Source organism: Hemiscyllium ocellatum, chromosome 31 (genome assembly GCF_020745735.1).
Source record: "Hemiscyllium ocellatum isolate sHemOce1 chromosome 31, sHemOce1.pat.X.cur, whole genome shotgun sequence".
NCBI lineage: Eukaryota > Metazoa > Chordata > Chondrichthyes > Orectolobiformes > Hemiscylliidae > Hemiscyllium > Hemiscyllium ocellatum.
The window spans coordinates 20826969-20847631 of NC_083431.1; the positions used below are offsets into that span (position 1 = coordinate 20826969).

The following is a 20663-nucleotide window of genomic DNA, read 5'->3' on the forward strand; positions in this document are numbered from 1 at the left end:
TCGTAACATCATGCAGCTTTTAAATGTTTCCTTATTAATTGGAAGAATTTCATGATTTTAGCAGCCCAAGTTTATAAGTTTTGTTGGTGATAAAAACCATAAAATAAGATTCTATATAAAATGCGAAAATGCTGTAGGTCCTGGAAATCCGAAATAAAAGCAGGAAATGCTGGAAGTATTCAACAAGTGGGTCAATATCTGGGCGAGAGAGCCATTAATTGATATTTCAGTTGTGTAACTTCTCTTCAGAACTGGATTTAACAGATTTTATGCAAATGTCGATGTAGGCAAAGTTAATAAAAGCACAGAGCTAAGAACAAAGAAGGTGCGTGATAGCGTGGAAAGCAGGAGTAATTTAAATGATGATGGGATAATGAAGCAAGTCAAAAAGGGAATGGTAATGGGGCATGAAACAACAAATGGGTTTACAGGGCGTGTAAATGACATCCACCAACTGGAAACATGGGACCAGTAGTTACAACCTAATCTTGTATTTATGGGATTAAAGTTTATAGTACTTTAATAAGAAAAACAAACTTTTTTTTAAACCCTTGTGTCAATATTATCAACTCGCATACTGTATAAGTTCATCAAACCAATTTGTTGCTGAGAACTATAGGCCGGTAAGCCTGACATCGATGGTGGGCAAGTTTCTAAGGGACAAGGTTTACGTGTATTTGAAAAGGCAAGGACTGATTAGGGATAGTCAAAATGGCTTTGTGTGTGCGAAATCATGTTTCACGAAATTGATTGAGTTTTGAAGACCTAACAAAGAGGGTTGATGAGGGCAAAGTGGTAGACGTGATCTATATGGACTTCAGTAAGGCGCTCTTGATCAGATGGGCTCTTGATCAGGAGAGCCAAAGGGCTGAGGAGTGGCAGAAGGAGTTTAATTTAGACAAATATAAGGTGCTGCAATTTGGAAAAGCAAATCAGAGCAGGACTTAAGCACTTAATAGTAAGGTCCAGGGGAGTGTTGCTGAACAAAGAGACCTTGGAGTGCAGGTTCACAGTTCCTTGAAAGTGGAGTCACAGGTAGATAGGATAGTGAAGAAGGCGTTTGGTATGCTTTCCTTTATTGGTCAGATAATTGAGTACAGGGGTTGGGAGGTCATGTTGCGGCTGTACAGGACATTGGTTAGGCCACTTTTGGAATATTGTGTGCAATTCTGGTCTCCTTCCTATCAAACAGGATGTTGTGAAACTTGAAAGGGTTCAGAAAAGATTTACAAGGATGTCGCCAGAGTTGGAGGATTTGAGCTATAGGGAGAGGCTGAACAGGCTGGGACCGTGTTCCCTGGGGCATTGAAAGCTGAGGGGTTACCTTTTAGAGGTTTATAAAATCATAAGGGACATAGACAAGGTCTTTTTCCTAGGGTGCGAATTGATTTAGGCTGAGAGGGCAGATATATAAAAGAGATCTAAGGGGCAACTTTTTCACACAAAGTATGGTGCATGTATGGAATTAGCTGCCAGAGAAAATTGTGGAGACTGGTAAAATCACTGCATTTAACAGGCATGGATTTATGAATAGGAAGGGTTTAGAGGGATATGGGCCAAGCACTGGCAGATGGGGCTAGATTAATTTAGGATATGTGGTCAGCATGGATGAGTTGGACTGAAGGGTCTATTTCCGTGCTGTACATCTCTATGACTCTATAAATCCCAAAATATCTTTGCAAAAATAATCCTATTATGTGAGCCTTGTTTTTCTGATTTATTGTGCTGTGAAAAATTTGTTAAATACAGATTTTTCTATTGTGCATCTTTTTTGCGCACTCTTTTTCTCCTGAACACCAGAGCATTTTAATTGAAACCTGAACCAGCAATAATTGATCGTACTTCAACAATCCAATACCACAAACTACAGCTTTAAAAAGTTGTACTCTGTTTACTGCTTATGCATTAATTATTTCCACAATGTGTATTTTACTATATTTATAATCTATGGAACTGACTGTCGTCTTTATTTAAACAGTTATCCGACTCCATAAATATCTTTAGTCATTTGAATACTTGAAGGACTTTTTTTTTGGAAAGAGGTCATTGTGTGAACCAACTTCTGGTTCTTTGCTATCTTGTGTTCTTGTTTAAACCTCTGTAAAAATATTAATACTTTGTTAGAGGAGTGAAGTGAAATGTTGTGTATTATTATCACAATATTAAAAAGAACTAGGATTACGTATGCTTTGAAGCACTCCATTTAATAAAGGTTTGATTATATCTCTCAGGTATCTAGCAAAACAGGAAATTTGTATCAGTCAATGGGCTTGGGAAATGCTTCTAGTAAACTGCTGATGTGGTTGAATTTGTAGTTTTGTTTATTTGGTTGACTCTTTTAAAAGAGCAAAGTAAATTGTAGACTTTACTCTGGGATTTAACTTTAATCACACTATTCATTAATTTCTTTGTTAATTTCTGCAGTATGCTGCTTTGTACAATTTCCATTTTTAATACAAATATTATTTTTGCTGGGGAACATTGGTGCCTACTTTTGTGGATGACTGAAATTTAATAGAATGTTAATCATTTGTTTTAAAACGGTGGGGTGTGGGGAGGGGGGGGCGGTGGGGCGGTGGCGCTGACGCGGGGGGTTTTAAGATAGTTAATGAGGAATGAGTTCAGTTGATAGTTTGACCCAAAATAATTCTCCACTGCTTGTCACAGTTTCAGGGCCAGCACAGGTCCTGGTTGGCCTTGGGATATGAGTGTCTCATGACTTGTGGGCATTTCAGGACAGCGAGAAACAGTTTATCTTCTAAGACAATGCATATGTACACTGAAAACTCATCACTGCACTTCAATTGTACTAAATTATAATTTTAGCTATGCGCAATCTCTTTGTCCTAAGTATTTGTAATTTAAATTTAAAGATGACTGTAAACTGTTAGATTTTATGCCAGAACAGATGCAGAAATTTATTGAACATAATCTGTAGAATTAGAGTAGGCTTTGAGTTTTTTGACCCAGGATTGAAAGCTGTAAAAGCAAACTCTCCCACTAAGTCCAAACATGAAACTACCCTAGACATATAATGTATTCAGTCTTGCATGGCTTTCAACTACATGAGTTCTCTAACTTTGTATCTCAGATGACTCTGATGACGTACTGCAGTATATTGATTGAACAAATATACATTAAAAAACATATGTCATCACTAAATGAGGTTGCCATTTGTGGGAGATGAAATGGTATTTGTCTGCATGGATACAAGTCAATTATGATCATTAAACACCACCCCCCACCCCGAACATAATGCTGTTTTTTAGATTGAATGGTTAGTTTCATTGATATGATTCTAAGCATTATGAATAACATGTTAGATTGGGCCTGATCTAATATCTGTATTCTTTGGGTGTCTGCAGAAATAATTATTGGCAAACTGTTTTAATCCCATGTTCTGTTGTGACTAACAAGACAGAATTCATACATAAACCATTATTATTTATTTCATTTTTATCACAGCTTTGGGGTGACATGGCCAGCTAATTGAGACAGAATGCTAGGAAAAAGGAATGCAGTTAACTAACAGCTTTTATCCTTTTGGGAAACTTTTGTGACAATTTTCTTCTTTTCCTTCCTTTACTAAACACAGTGAGGTTTCTTGGGGGTGGTAAGGGAGGATGCGGTAAAGGTCCATAGGTAACAGTTTGAGTCACCCGGTTAATCTGTTTGTTCAATTGTACACTGAATGAGGATACTCAGCCAGTGGGAAACCTATTCAGAAATGGCTTCCAAGAATGACTTAAAACTGTTGGCATCTTACCATTGTCTGGTCGATTATGATTGAAGTGTAAACATATGGTTAAGTAGCACTTTGGTTCATTGTGCTTAAAGTTGAGTTTAGTTTATAGACACCCTGTATATGTCTCCCGCATGTGGATACTGAACTTGCCGTATGATTGAGTGCTTAGTCCCTGGGATGTGTAAAACACTATAATGTTTAGTGTAAGCCAGTGAAGGGTTTTATTAATGAAATGACTTACTTTGCTGAAATGACCATTGCAGAGTGCATGCAAGAAGCACATTGAAGTTGTGATAACTTTCCTGGTTTAGGAAAGTTCTTTCACATTTTATAAAGCACTCATTGAAATTTTGCTCTGATCAATGTCAATTTTTCAGCCTACTTTAAAACTCCCTGGATTTTAAGATTTGCCCCCTCAGAAATTAGAGCATTTGATTTTTCTTTTGGAAACAACTTTCTTCAAAGACAGTAAATGAAATTTTTTTAACCTCTTAAAAATGAGTCAATCATGTGAAATATAGAAACGACCAGAGCTAACTATTAATCCAGCAAATCACCAAGAATTGTTTGACAGTATCTTCCAAGACCAACAGGTATATGTAACATCACCACCTGCAAGTTCTGCTCCAAACCATAGATATCTATACGCATTCTAATATAGAACTGTTGCTTGGTCAAAATTCTGGAACTTTTTCTTTCTAGCACTGTTAACGTATCCAACTGCAGTTCAAGAATGCAGCTTACCACCACCTTTTGTGGGGCAATTGGGGGTGGATGATAAATGCTATTCCCACCTGCTTCATCCACTTCCTGTGAAAAAGTTTTATTTTAAGAAGTCCAGTTAGGTAAAGTCCGAAAAATCAGAGTGAGAATCAAATGTATTTGGTAAATTTATTCTCCAAACCTTTGATTACTATTTAGAATCCAAGTGGAATTTGAAACTTTTTACCAGATGTTCAAACCTGTGATTATTCATATTGTTGGGAAATAAAGTAAGAGTAGGTAATTCTGTGAATTTGATATTGTTGACCTGTCCCACCCCACAGTAAAAATTCAGGTCAACTCAACTTCACTGAATTCTGACTTTTGGTTGCATTCTGAGTAGAAATTATGCAGCAATTTGGCATTTCTTGAATGTGAGGGTGAATAACTTCAAGCTACTCTTGTCTAGCTGCAGTTTAGAACTCAACAATATAGCTAAGGACTTGAAATATGTCCCTATCTTCTGTGTGATTTGGGATAACCTAGATCCTGATGGACCATGCTGAATAAAATGGGATTTGTAATTCTGCTGATGTGTAACTCAAGTTGCTCCTTTATTATTTGCATAATTTGTTTGCCTGTTCTTTCAAATTGTGATGTGTGGTGGCATGTGTCATGGAAAGGGTGCCACCTTAATGCTTGTTTTATGTTATGAAGGTTTAGCTGTATTTCTTCCTGAGAAAAAAAATCAATATTGAATCAATTTTGAGAAAGTATAGACCATGCATCTTCCTTGAAAAATATTAATTTCGTTGAAGTGTGTATTTAGATGAAGAAGTAAATCATCTTCACAATATTGACTTGATGCCATGTTTAAAATTGAGAAAGTCACATTATAGCCTAAGTAAAATGAAATTTTAGTGTAGAAATACTTAATACATTTGTGAGAAATTAATATTTTTAATTCTTTAATCTATTTGAATTATTTTAAACAGATGATATAATAGCTAATATCATATAGGGCAATGTCTAGATTCCTATTTCTAACTGCAGTGACTGTTGTTTAAGTCTTTGACCCAATTTAAGTTAAATTTGAACATTTATATCTCTCCATTGGATTAATTAATCTCCATATAAAAAATATAGTATGTGTTATTTATCTTTAAACTTAAAATAAATTATCCCATGTAGCTAAGATTACATTCAGGTGTTGTTCAGCACATTTTTCATTTTATGCTTGCAGACTTCAGTCAATGAAACCCTTCAAAAGGAGTCACTGAAGAAAACAATGATGAAGCAGGTATGTTTCTGTACAAACATTAAACTATTATTTTTAACCTATTGAAAAAAGTATTCATTTTAAATGAATCTAACTGTGACAAATACTAATGATTTTAGCAAATGCCACAGGTGGTAAAGCCTCAATGCGACTGGTGTAACATCGTGATTGACATTCAAATACTGTACAGAAGATGAGTTTGTACGTTTCATATGTAATTACAATAATTTGCATATGCCAGTTCCCTCAACCAAGGAGACATAATAGGGAAGGGAAAGGGTCTGGAATAACAAAGAAAAAAATTCAGTTGTAATGAAATTATATTAAAATGTGATGTTATAGTATGAAATCTGTATATTGCAAACGTGTCGCATCTTGGTAAAATCTAAAGCTACTGTGGCCATAATAGTGGTTCATCTCAAGTGGCTATAAAACATTGTTGTGAATGACCAAGATATCCATTAGATTGAGTGCATGTTAAACTCTCTAATGACCATATGCACATCAAGTTGCACTACCCTTTTTTATTAATTTGAACTGCTATTGACCGATTTTCATATTTTTCACTTTCTCTCTGATATGTATGCTACTTTCAACTCGTCAGCATATGTTCTAGTTAAAAGATGCTGGTAATTCAGTACCAAACAATTTGTTTTGAATGAATAGTCTAATATTTAGATGGGAAACTTGAAATGTCTTGTTGAAGAACTAAGATGAATCACAATAAGGTCTTTGGGTTCAGCTTATTTGATTAATTACATTGCACAGTTATACTGTCTAATGCCAAATGCTTTCAATTTGGACTATTTGTGGTTAAATACTGGATTTGTATTTACGTGACCAAATATGGATTTGTGAGAACATGCCTCTCTGTATTTCTCTTTGCCATTCAATTTCAACGAGATTTACAAATACAATTTTGATGTGCCTTTGTCCAGAGAAGGCTAATCTTTATTGTGCTCATTGAGAAAAGTTAGTTTCCTAAAGTACTTAATCCAGAGAGAACATCTAATTACAATTGAATCTGAAATTTCAACTGAAATCGTACAGTAATTCATCCTGTCATAGCAATTGAATGATCAGTGCATGTGTATTGTGGTCATCTGTTTTAAAAAGTATGTAGGTTTGCTATTTTTACTGAATCAAAACTGCACAACCAAAACTACATACTTAGTCAGTTTTGAGAAGATTTGTAGCTCAGGTTGAGGTTTTGGATGTAGGTTTGCTCGCTGAGCTTGAAGGTTCATTCCCAGACATTTCATCACCCTACTGGGTATCATCTTCAGTGGGCCTCGGGCGAAGCATTGCTGAAAAATTCTTGCTTTCTATTTATATGTTCGAGTTTTTTTCTATAAATCGAAAGCAGGAATTTTTTAGCAGTGCTTCGCCTGAGGCCCACTGAAGACATTACCTAGTAGGATGACAAAATATCTGGAAATGAACCTTCAAGCTCAGCGAGCAAACCTACATCCAAAACGTCAACCTGAGCTACAAATCTTCTCAAAACTGGCTAAGTATGTAGTTTTGGTTGTGCAGTTTTGATTCAGTAAAAATAATTTCCTAGGAAACTGCATGGATAAGACAGTCCAAGTAGCCATTTCAGTGCTAAACAAGGAAGGGAATTATTTAAGTAACATAAAACATCTCAAAATTATTTGCACCTAATTGATTATTTTGGTGAACAGTCCCTTTCAAATGCACAACTTCTTGAAGTTGCATTTTTATAGCGTTTTTCACAGCTCCAAGTTACCAAAACTTACTTTCTGAAATGTTGTCATTTACATGAGGCAAATTAGTGGTGATGGTGATTAAAAGATGGAAGTTTGCTATGATTGTAAGATACTTTTTAATGTTACCAAGTGATCCTAATGAAGCCTCGGAATAGACTATTGGTTTACAATGTGATCAAGCTATACTGTATAAAAACTGCCTTTTGTTTTCATTGGCAGAAAATCACTGACTAATTTTTTAAAGGACGAAGAGAACAAACTGTAAAGATAGCTCCTGAGGGTCATCAAACCTTTGAAATAAATCTCCAGAAAAGGTCTTAATTAAATGGCGTAGGGGAGGTGCCCTTCCTTGAACAGCCATATAGAGACAAAGTCATCTGTGGAATTTGCACTTTTTATTTTCTGTGGATCTGCCAAAACCCAAGATCCCCAGGCTTCCAGCCTCATTGTGTTTCCAAACTGAAAACTGATCAGAGAGGTATAGTGAAACCAGTTCATCTTGAGTAGGTTTGAATAACTCCGTTGAGTAATAATGACTTTGAACTCTAAATCATACAGGTGGACAGTGGAAGTATTGATCAGATGATCATATGACCAAAACTGACTAGATTTTTAAAAGTCCTTTCTTCAAAAAAGAAAGAAGAAACAAGCCAGGTTGGAAAGAGCAGCACACCTCTGTTGGGGAAGTGGGTCTCTCTCCATCTACTCTTACAGTACCTTACTGGCTGTTTTTGACTAGCTGTGTGGCATTGGCAAAGACATTTTTAAAGCGCTCAACCCAGCAATTATTGCTTCTAGAAGAACTGATAAATAAAGATATGCAGCAGGATAGACTTCACATTCTAGAAATGATATGCCTAAACCTTTTTGCCTATCCACCTCCCTCTTCTTTTTGAACATATTAATATTTCTTTGGATTATGTCTGTGTATAGCACTGGTATAGTTTTAATGTTTCCTGTTTTATGAAGAAAGTCTTTTTCAATGATTAGCTACCAAACATAGACTTTTTTTTTAACAGACTAAGTTAGAAATACAGAAGGCACTGGAGGAAGATTCCACAGTCTATGAATATGACAGTATTTATGATGACCTTCAACAGAAGAAGCTGGAAAGCAGCACAAAGTTGTTGTCTGGTGCCAATAAAAAGGTAGATTTTGATGTATGAAATTAACTTTTTTTTAATACAGCTGAGCTTCCCTGTTCTTAAAAAGAAATTCCAACACACTTTCAATGCCCCAATCTTCTTCCTTAAACTTTCCATACCAAGGTTGTAAGAGAGCTGTTAGTGAAGCACGTCATTAGTTGTCTGACATACTGCTGTGAACAACCCATTATGTGGTACAGTAAACTAGAATGCAGTTTTATGTACTGTTGTTTTGTCTTTCTGATCTTATAAATGTTGAATTGAATTGAATTTATTGTCATGTGTACTGAGGTACAGTGAAAAGCTTTGTCTTGTGAGCAATACAGGCAGGTCACAGAGTTAAGTATTATAGATAGTAAATAATAGGTAAACAGCAGCAAAAACAAAAACACAGGTACAGGCGAATTTTAAGAGTTTGTGAGACCATTCAGTATTCTAACAACATAGGGTAGAAACTGTTACGAAACTGGCTGGTGCATGTATTCTGGCTTCTGTACCTTCTCGCCGATGGTAGAGGTTGTAGAAAAACATTCTTAAAGATCCCTCCCAGGGTCGGATGGATCTTTAAGAATGCTAACAGCCTTTCCTTGACAGCGGGCTTGACAGATGGATTCTCTAGATGGGAAGTTGGTCTTTGTGATTGTCTGTGTCGAGTTCACCATTCTCTGTAACCATCTCTGATCTTGAATGGTACAGTTGCCATACCAGGTAATGATGCATCCAGACAGAATGCTCTCGATGGCGCGCCTATAAAAATTAGCAAGGGTATTCACTGTCATGCCAAATTTCCTCAGCTGTCTGAGGAAGAAGGGACGTTATTGGGCCGTTATAACTAGTATGTCCACATGAAAAATCCAAGAAAGCTTGTTGTGAATGATCACTCCCAGGAGATTGAAACTCTCCACTCATTGCACGTCTGTGTTGTTAATGTGTAGGAGGGCATGAGTAACATCCCGCTGAAAATCGAGGAGTTCCTTAGTAATAAAATGAGTGGACACCTGAAAACCTTAAGTTAAATCAAAAAATATTCGGATGTAGCAAATTTAATGTGCAAAATATTTTGTTTCACGCAGTCTGGAGTGTCCTGACTGGAATCCTTTTCTCTAAATTTGTTTATGAGATGTGGACATCTCTGCCCATCACCTTGGACCGAAGGGTCTGTTTCCATGCTGTACATCTCTATGACTCTATAACCACATTGCAATGGATCTGAAATCACATGTAGGCTAGACTAGGTAAGAACATTGGTGAACCAGGTGGAGGCTTACAACAATTAGTAGTGGTTGTGTAGTTACCATTGGCTAGCTTTTTATTCCAGATTGTGAAATTTGCATTTAATAACAATCTGTCATGGTGGGATTCGAACCCATTCAAGCCCATGTCTCCTGAACATTAGCCTGGTGTTCTTGATCACTAGTCCGGTGATGTTGCTATTACACCATAGGTTCCTGTTGAGACAGGTTCTGTTTAGATGTCCATGAGGGCATTGAATTCAAGTAATGTGCAACAAAGGGGAAACATGTACAATGTTTAGATGCAAAATATTTGTAGGAAAGAATACAGACACAACTGTCCAAATGGCACTTCCTGTGGAGAGGGAACAGGTTTAATGTTCAGAATTCTGTCAGGTTGACATGGCTGTCGTCTGTTGGTCAGGTACCTGATTGGGAAGGCTTGACAGAATTGTGTGACTTTCCTGGCCATGGTATGGTCTTTTGCATGATTGAGGTCCATGACATTGGAGGTCTTGTCACGGAGAGTTGCCAGTCGTTAAGAGACCAGTAATTCCTCGTGCTAATTCCAGCAGTGGCAGCCAACAACATTGTACCTGCCAGTTACCCAGGATCATCGTGCGATTTTAAGTTAAAGATATCTGAGGTGGGATGGGATTACATGAGGGGAAGGAACAGATTTGAGGGGGCAGCACAGTTGTCAACACTCAGGTCAAACTCGGGCCCTCAATCAAGCCAGATTGCCTAATAATTCTGGTCCCCATCCCCAGAAGCCACTGGCAATCAGTAGGGCTTGCTGAATGGTTTTCGAAGGGTTCAGGAATCTATGAATCAGTACTCACTGAACTGCAGTGCGCTCAGGATCAGTTGACTTATCAATAAGCCTAATATTTCAGCAGTAGTAGCGAGGAATGTCACATCAGCCGTTGTCATGCTCCCACCAAATCAGTTATGTTTCACTGCCACTATAAGTGCATTGGGGTCCCTCTGGTTATTAAGTGCACTCAGCCGCCATGTTTCTCACTATGGGGCTACATTATATCCAGTAATCAGCCTGAAACATGAAGTCTGGTTCTCTCTTCACAAGTATTGTCTGACATGCTGAGTACTTCCACTGTTTTCTGTTATTTAATGTTTGATCCTTGGCAGAGGAAGCTTGATATATATTAAACATATGTGTGAAAAATCCCATAACCTGCTGTGCAATTATAAGTATTATGCTGCCAGGGAGATGACTCTTTTTTAAAAAAAGATAAATTAATCCATCTGTTAATGAAGTTAACCGACTCATTTTGCTAATGTCTTTAATTGGTGAAAAATAGACTGAAAGGCCATTTAAACTTTGGTTATTGAGGTGCTTTAAGCATGAAATATATTAGGAAGAATTGATAAATAGTAATAAAATGCTCTGTGAAATTAATATTGCTCAATAATTATTTTGTTTTGGATATTCATATATAGTTAGAAATTTCTCAGAGAAAGTGATTGCGCATGTAATTTGCTTGAGGTACAAAGTTTTACTGCTATTTATAATTTGATTTTTTTCCTAACTTTTTTTTTCTGAGCATTGATGCAAGGCTGGTACAGTCTCCATGGTAATAGTACCTCTACAAATCAGAATCCACTTGCCAGCCTTCCACATTCTCCTCCTGTACAATATAAATGTTATTTAATAGCAAACCTTGGGAATTTTTGTGAATTGTCCTGATGAGTTCAAGACAGTTGTCTTTCAGCAATATTCAAGTTCTGTATAACTAAATGATTATTTAGTTTTCTTTCAAAAAAAAACTTGAAATTTGTTTTTAAATTGAAGCTTATTTATAGATAGTTTAACTATTTTCCTTTTTGTCTAGATTACTTCACTAAAATAAATGTTTATTTTTGCACAATTGACCATTTAAGCTAAACTTAAAGCATTTGACCCAGATTTTAATGTAATTTCAATGCTGGTCCATTTCAAAATTATTAGGTTATACTCTCGTATTATGAAGTGAGAAAATGGGCAAGCATCTGGATAATAAGTTTGAGCATTTCTGCAATGCTGTCTTTCTTTTAATAATATTCAGGAAATTATTGCCTACTTTGTCCCCGAGACCAAACTGCAAACCGTTACTGCCGTTTATATAAACAGTATAATTGGGAGGCTAAACCAAATTTGAAAAATAATAGCTCATATGTCACAAAACTATGCCTTCAATACCATCCTTTCGTTAAGAATGTCCATTATGGAATGCAGATAATATTGTTATGTCCTGTTTCTCAATTGACCATCTTTTCACTTCAGGATGGGATTTTGGTCTCCTCCTTTGCAGCAATCTCTACCTATAATATAACATTTTCATCGTAGTATCAGCTAATAACAAAGACACTAAGTATTCTGGGAATAGTTCATGAGTAATATGTGGCAGTATTGAAATTAACTTCAGACTAATAATTTAAGTTTTATCAATTTCTGTTCTTGGTGGTCTGTGTTCATATTTGTAAAATTTAAAACCCGATTTTAGTTCAAGACTAAGCTACAATTTCTATCCCCCACATTATCTTTAAAGCCCAAGTACATTGAGAGCTTACTAAAAGCTGTAGGAGAGCGCAAAAAAGAACAAGACAGAAGGATGGAACGAAAAATCCAAAAGGAAAGAGAGGCTGAAGGAGAGAAGTATATGGACAAAGATGCATTTGTCACTTCTGCGTACAAAAAGAAACTCCAGGAGCAAGCAGAGGAGAAGGAACAAGAACGCAGAGAGGCAGAAAGAGAGGGTGAGCTATAATATCTGTACACAAAGAGTGCTCAAAAACACTGTTCCCAGCTTTTATAATCCAGGTATTTCAAACAACGGGATATAACCAGTTTTCAAAGTATGCTCAAGATTGCATTTGTTTTGAAAAGGGGTAATCATCTTAAAATATTCTTTTCAGATAGTAGATTCTGACTTAACGTTTTATGCTCCAGAAGAGTTACAGCTTTGAGTGTATGTGTTAGAGGACTAACCAGGAGTTTATTTGCCTAAAAATAACTTTCTGGTGATCTCTGCAAATGATTTGAGTGACTCCAGAGCAGCAAGATGCACCTAAAGAGGTGATACTGACCTTGGACCTTTTTGAGGGATGCATTGCATGTGCACCGTATAACCTTGCAGGTGAGCTGTAACTCCTAAACAAAAACTCCACACAAAAACTAAAAAGGCCTCCTAAGAAGCAATCTATTCGGGCCTCCAAATGCAATCGTATAGCATTCCTTTCATTATTTATTGCATGTTATAGAGGTGTGTCAAGATTTCACAAAAACTAATGAGTTTATAGTTTTTAGCACAAGGATTTGCTTTACTTCGCTGACACAGAAGAAGCACTGATTGCAATTATAAGTAGCTACGTTGAATATCATCATGACTATAAATATAATTAGGAATTTTCATTTGTTGTTTTTCTTTGCATTGAAGGCTAGTACCAAGGCAACAAGTGGTGTGGCAGAACAGAATAGGAAGAAAATGTCTGAAAAGGAAAACAACAATTCTAACAAGCCAATGCTAACAAGCAGAGGGCAGTGTAACTACACATATGTGCACAAAAACTGCAATGCCTGAGGAAAAGTACAGATAGAGAAAAATTGTGCAATGCTAAGGAAGTAGTGTATGCAATTTCTATGCCTTTTACCACTGTAAAGCTACCCAGGCACGCCACCTAATTCAGACCTAAAGCTGATTTGGACAACTGAAGGATATGTTTGCTAAGTTTTGAAGTAAGACATGAGAAAAATATGCAATATGTTATGCAAATGCGATATCATTTTGGATTGTTTTTAACAACGTCATTAATGTAACACAGTGTTCAATGAATTGCAAACTTGTAGATAATTTCTCTGCCGAGAATGCAGGGTCAAGTGATTGGAGTTCTCTTAATTTTGTAATGTAAAGTTGTAAATTTATTCAAGAGATTTTTTTCCCAAAAGGCTGTTTTGGCTGCCAAGAATATAGGAAGTCAGTAATACCTTGCCTGATTGTCATTGTGTATATACTTAGTTATAAATCAAATAAATCAAAAATTTTCAAGGATTTAATACCAATCATTCTTTCATTACATTAGAAAGTATTGAGGCTGCTTGATACAATATATTTTAGTGATTCTGTGCAAGTAGAAATGTTTGCTATTACAAACTGATCCACTATTTGAACTTTCGAATGTAAAAGTAAGTTAAAGCAGCGAAGCAAATTGTTTTCAGATCTTAAAATTTTGGCTGTATTCTAAATGCTGCATTTTAAGGAAATGTTAACACAGAAAATTATGTTTGAATATTGGCTAAAAATGTTCAAAAAAAGTGCAGAATTTGTTTGGTCCCACTATTTCACTTTTGAAAGAAATATATGGATTTAGTTGTTTTTCTTATCTATCTTTTATATAAGAAAAGTCAGTTTCCAATCATAACTGTTTGGCTACTTTATTGTAGATTGAGCTTGAAGCCTAGAAATACACAACATTCTTGCCTTAAAATTAACTGAGAGAGTGCAATTGACCTGGCATATTATTTGAGAGAAGTTAAGAATATGTGACCTTTAGAGTAATCAAATTTAGTAACAGAATATTACTTGTGTGGCACAATGCAACCATACTAATTATAAAATAATGGCTTCCCATGAGTCGTATCACTGGAAATTTCCTGGTTTATTATTAAATTAGAAAGTGTTGAAGCTGCTTTATGTGATATATTTTAGTGATTCTGTGCAAGTAGAAATGGCTATTACATACTGATGCACTATTTGTCTCTAATATTTTATTTTATTCTTATTAGCTTCTTTGGATGTAACAAAACAGAAAGACCTCAGTGGTTTCTATCGGCACTTCTTGAATCAGAAAGTGGGTGAAGAGTCAATTCCAGAATGCAGCATTCGTGGAACCAAAGGGTAAGTTGTACAGTTTTACTGCAGTATTAGTCCATTCCTGAAGAAGAGCTTATGCCCAAAACGTCGATTCTCCTGCTCCTTTGATGCTGCCTGACCTGCTGCGCTTTTCCAGCAACACATTTTTAAACTCTGATCTCCAGCATCTGCAGTCCTCACTTTCTCTCTGCAGTATTCGTCCATCTCCCAGAATTTATATGCTGAAAGCTAAAGGTATCAAATTATAACATAGGACTTGCACAAAATATTTGAGCCCATAAAACCAAACCAAATATATTATTTAGGTCATATTTAATTCTCATAAGCTATTTCCAGGAACATGAGAATTAATTCCATAATGCTTAATTGTATATCAATGTGTTTCATTAGATGCAGGTGAAGGACTTCCAATACTTTTGAGCGTCTGAGTGAAGGTTTAGCCTTGCAATGTTTCATGTAAATAATTGGAAATCTGGCTCCAGTATCATCCCTCTCCAGCTAGTTATCCAGATGAGAACAACATCTTTCCAAACCATCCATGAATTTCAATGATGAATATTAAAAGATTGATTTCTCAAAGTTTGAATAATTCATAACTACGAATTCCACTTTATCAACCCAAAAAATTGGTGATCCTGAGCTTTCTTTGTTTAATTTTTGTTTATTTAATGCATTGTCACAATTACCATAGATCTTGGTGTCTTAGACGACTAAATCTTTCTTGCCCACTTAGCATGTAAGTTGACTTATTTTTCTCTCAACTCCTTTTAGCCATGGTCTGTATTATTAGTGGATCTCAATTTTTCACCCTGCAAAAGGATGTTTTACTTCCTAATATTTTTTAAATTGGGTCCAAATGGATCAAACCGGCAATACCAGCCTTGTCGCCAAGATGCAGGAGAGTTTTAAGATGCATCCACAAAGACCATATACTGTGCAGTGAACAACAAAATGGCATGCATCCACAATATTGTTTCAGATATATATATTCAGCTTATAAATTGACCTGTTTTTATGAGGCTTTGATAGTAAATGTATGCGCTGATCTCTTATGTGATTCCATGTAACCCTTTCTGATCAGAATAGTGCAGATATCAGTTGTTGAATGGGTTTTTGGAGAATAAGTTGAAGATAGAACTTTCTGTGCATTACCCAAACCCCAAAACTGCCTCAAATTATATTTCCAATTTCTACAAAAATTAGGAAATTTTGATTAGCCTAATTGTGATTGATACTAATGGAGACTGGCAGCAACATCCTGCCAATAATTATCTCTCATTGATATTATGCATTAAACTATGTTAGACACTAATACTTAACCACCAAGTTACAGTTAATAAGGTGAAAAATCATGTTAACTTAATTGTTCACTAAATCTGACCTATTGAAAACATCCACTGTTGGTAAGAATAACCATTAAATCATTGTGAATGTTGATTTAACTATTCAGATACTGAGGTATATAAATGTGATCCTATCTTTTACCACTTAGCAACTTTATGGGGAAAAGTTGATTATTCTATTGTCAAAATATTTTCTTCATCATCCTGTTCAGACCTTTTTTGACATGTCTCTCGGATGGGTAGGACCTAAACATGGACCTTCTGACCGAGAGGTTAGGCATTGTCATTGCATCTCATGTCTTAAATACCAAACTTTATATTAATGTAGTATATTTACTGAATTAAGTCAAGAAAAACAAGAACTGTATCTTAATATAATTCATATCAAGTGCTAATCCGACCCACTCTAAGGAGCTAAAAATAGAAGATCCAGAAAATCGATTTGCAACTGTTGAAAGAATGGCAGAAATAATGCCCAAGATTAAGTCACCTTCATACCCCCTCAACCATGGGACCATCATAGCATGGGAATGCCAGGTAGTGGAAAAAAGAAATAAATCTATTGAATATAATATTGATTTTTAAAATATGAACAGATTGGTTGAATACCAACCAAATTAGCTGAGTTGGTTTCTGGTCTCTAGTAAATTCTTCATTCCTGGCTTACTGCTACAGAATGGGGATTGAAAAGTGCTTTGTTGACCAGGAAGATCAATCTCTGTTGTCTTTGATGCAGTCGAGCAGCTAGTGGCTTCAGAGAAAGTTGGAGAGAAATGTTTTAAATATAGATGCAACTTATTTATTTCTTTAAATGATTTTTGATGAGTATAGTTCTCCAAAATGTATTGGTCAGAACAGATTGAGTCTGCACTTATTGGAAGTGTTACTTGATAAAAATTATGGGTTTGCAAATTTCTACAAAACTGCTTTTGTTCCAGAGGTCATATTTAAGGGTTAGTCTGATTGATCTGACTCCTATGGTCTATCCTTCTAAGGTTCAGGGTGAAGCTATAAACTTACATGCAGTATATAAATTAGAAAGTTGTGAATAGTATTAAAACTGTCAGTATTCAATCTCAGTTTTTTTCATGCTTTGTGTCAGTTTACTACTGAATTGCATTGGGTTGAAATAAGCAGCCTGATGTGAGCCCATGTCACTTTGTGGCCAAGAAATAAAAATCCATATGTTTTGTGCAAAGAACTTCACCTAGCACATGAACTGAATTGGAGAATCTGAAACCATGAGCACTCAGGGAATTTTGTTTGCAATGTAACACACTCTAGTCTATTTCAAGTAAGATTATTATGGGCCACCCATTGAGGGAAAAGTATTATTGGAGTGATTACTTTATTTAAAATAACCACCTGATCAATTAATATATTTCAGAGTCATGTGAAATCTTTTCCACAACAATTCTAGGCTGACGTGAATTTTTAAAATTGGCACTGCATTATTGGCTTGCAGAACAGAAAGCATTGATCCTTATCTTGTTGTGATTGGCAGTGTAACTATTTCTTATCCATTAAATGAAAAATGGTAGACAAAGCGGGTTCTGACCTACACTGTTGCCCAACACCCTAGTGAGGAATCAGCCCAATATCTGTTCAGCAAAGTCCCTGTGAGAGAACCCAGATTAAGTAATTTAATGAAGAACGAAAGCAAAATACTCCAGATTCTTGCAAAATAAAATAAAAACAGAAGGTGCTGGAAAGCACAAGCCTGACAGCATCTATGGAGAGACAAATTTAATTAACATTTTGAGTCTCATATGATTCCTTCTGAGAACTCTGTGAGAAGTAGCCTGTACATAACATTGAATGTGCGTACATAGAGCTTTGATTTAACTGTCCAGTAGTAGTAACCTACTAGATTTATATCGCATTGTTCAGCTTGGTGTTTGTCACACATCTAATGAAGCCTGAAATTTTAGAAGTCAGACATGTGATCATGTTCAAACATCCCTGATTTAATGCTTAGCTTGATTAGTTTGTATAGATGCTGACAGTTACTGCTGAAACCTCTGTAGGATGAAGTAGATGAGCTCTGTTGCTGACCTCTCGAGAGGATTTTTGTATTCATGAACTATGTAATTGTCCTTTTTTGCCATCCTGTTCATTAATTTCTGCCCGCACGTAATGGACAATCCCATAACTGTCTAATGATTATTTGATTGGAGATTTGGGATAGAGGGAGAAGTGAGTAAGCAAGATGAGTTTGGGACCAAATTGGCTCCAAATGACATTATTGGCAGTAGGAGATTGGAAGTGAATGGTTCATTATTAAACTGAAAAATAAGATAATTAATTTAGCTCAAAGAACATACTGCAGTTTGGCAAGGGCTAAGCATCTGAAAACGTGTGAAGAACTGCTGGCTTTTAACTGATAAATAGGCTGATAAGTATTGCCTTAAGAGTACTGCTAAATTGGCTGGCTTATTTTTTAGTTTAATAATGATGAATGTCCTGTTGCCAATGATGTCACCTTGGAGTCAATGTGGCTGTTGTTTTGGAGTCTTTTACATCATGATGGATCTTTGCATGCAAAGCACATGCCCCACTAAGAGTGATATCATGTATCCATGTGCTGTTAGCAAGCTAGTCTCCAGGTGGATTTTTTCCCATCTAGTCAAAATGAATTTGTTATTGTGTGTTAAGCAATTGATAAAGCTGACCTTAGAATAGTGGATGTCATTAATTTGACAGTTTAGCATGCTGTGAAGTTGTTGACAAAAATTTACATTTGATCTGGTTAAGGTCAGAAAGTTAAAACATGATCTGTTTTACAGCAGTAGCATTCTGTACCCTGAGAACACACAGGGTAAATTGTGAAATTTAGCTGGCACCAGAGCAATTTCTTAACTTTTGTTCACATTGGATTTTGTGTCCTGTGATGTAGCTTCTCTGAATTAGAGTTGATTTCCTAAAAGTGAAAATGTCTTTGTTTTGTTTAAATCTTTTTTTATGTTTTCAAAATCTCAAGAAATGTTCTAATTTAATATATACACTAAAAGATTGAAGCTACATCACCTTCTGGAAAAAGCTTTTATCAGGTTCCTTTAATTCAATTGATTCAGATCATTTACTTAGTGAATAAAGAATATCTATAAGGTGGAAATTTTAAATACCTGACAGTGGTTTTATTTATTAGACCTAAATTTTCTTTATTTGCCTCCTCAGTGTGAAGGAAGAACAATCTGGAAACTATCCTAATGAAAGTGACTGTCAAAATCCTGCTGCCATATCAAGGGGATCAATGTCTGTGAATGAACAAAACCCTGATGCAGACAGTGACTTTGAAATTGATAGTGAAGATGACAAAGCTAAAAATGGTCAGAAAAAAACGGCTTCCAAAACAAGAAATGATGACAGTTCTGATAATAATGAAGAAAAGGGAGCAGTTCGTCAATACAGAAGGCATGTTGGGTCCTCTAGTGAGGAAGAACAAAGTCATCATCAACATATGAGTTATTCCCACAAAGAAGGAAAAAGTGAGAAAAGCAAGCGGCATTCTAAGAGCTATAGAGATAAAGAAAAAAGCTTCAGAAATAAGGGAAGTTCTGGTCATAAAGAACACTCACATGTAAAGGGCAAGTATAAAGAAAAAGATCATCACAGAAAGGAGAGAGAACATGAAAGATACAAGGATGGCAAAGAACAGAAGAGAATCAAGGAGGAAAAATGTAAAGATAAGGACTACAACAGTGGAAGGAATGTGAGACACAGAGATTATGGAGAGAAGCATAAAGAAAGAGATGAGCAAACAGATGAAAAACTCCAAGAACGAGAACGAAGCAAAGTGGAAAAGTATGCAAAGAAAAATGACAGAAGAAAGGAAGAAAAGCACAGAGAACACAAAGAAGAGGGAAAATGGGACAAGATTATTAGTGAAAGGGAAAAGGAAAAAGATACCTTTGAAAGAACTGATAAGAAATATGGAAGCAGTGATACGAGGGAAGATAGCTCAGAGAAAGAAAAACACAGAAAACATGATCATAAGAGAGCACGATCTGAAGAGAAAAAAATTGAAGAACTGAGTGTGGAAGCCAGAGATAATGAAGAAAAGGGAAAAATTATGAATTTGCTGAGTGAGCAAAAATCAAAAGATGATGCAGAAAAACAAATAGATGAAGCTGCGCTGTCCCAACCAGTTAGTAAATTTGTGAAGCGCAGCAACCAAGAGACTATTACATCTGCAAAAGAGCGATTCCTTGCAAGGCAGATGAACAGAGCTTTAACAAAGTCATATATTGAACCAGAAGAAAATGACTAATTTTATTAGGACTGCTAACTACAAAAAAATCAGATTTTAAATATATAAAATAACCCTTTGAATGTTTTTGTGAAGTCTTGTATGAAACCATGGCAACCATTAAAAATGATTTTCACTTAATAACAAGAGAAATTCATTGTGACTACACGAGTATAAAATAATTAACACGTCACTTTTGAATTGGAGGTGTCAGTGTTGGACTGGGATGGACAAAGTTAAAAATCACACAACTCCAGGTTACAGTCCATATGGACCTATTGGACTATAACCTGGTGTTGTGTGGTTTTTAAACTTTGATCAATTTTGAAACCTCATTTTACTGTATGTATATAAGAACATTTTAAGG

At 35.8% G+C, this 20663-nt stretch overlaps 1 protein-coding gene across 1 annotated transcript in view; it reads left to right on the top strand.

The window, feature by feature from the left end:
- Positions 1–20663, top strand: part of nsrp1 (nuclear speckle splicing regulatory protein 1) — a 45908-nt gene extending 25245 nt beyond the window's left edge. The window contains exons 3-7 of the mRNA XM_060848088.1: positions 5691–5747; positions 8476–8604; positions 12383–12590; positions 14617–14728; positions 19225–20663. Of these exons, the coding sequence (XP_060704071.1) occupies positions 5691–5747; positions 8476–8604; positions 12383–12590; positions 14617–14728; positions 19225–20317 (1599 nt within the window). The 3' untranslated portion in view covers positions 20318–20663. The remainder of the gene's footprint in view (positions 1–5690; positions 5748–8475; positions 8605–12382; positions 12591–14616; positions 14729–19224) is intronic.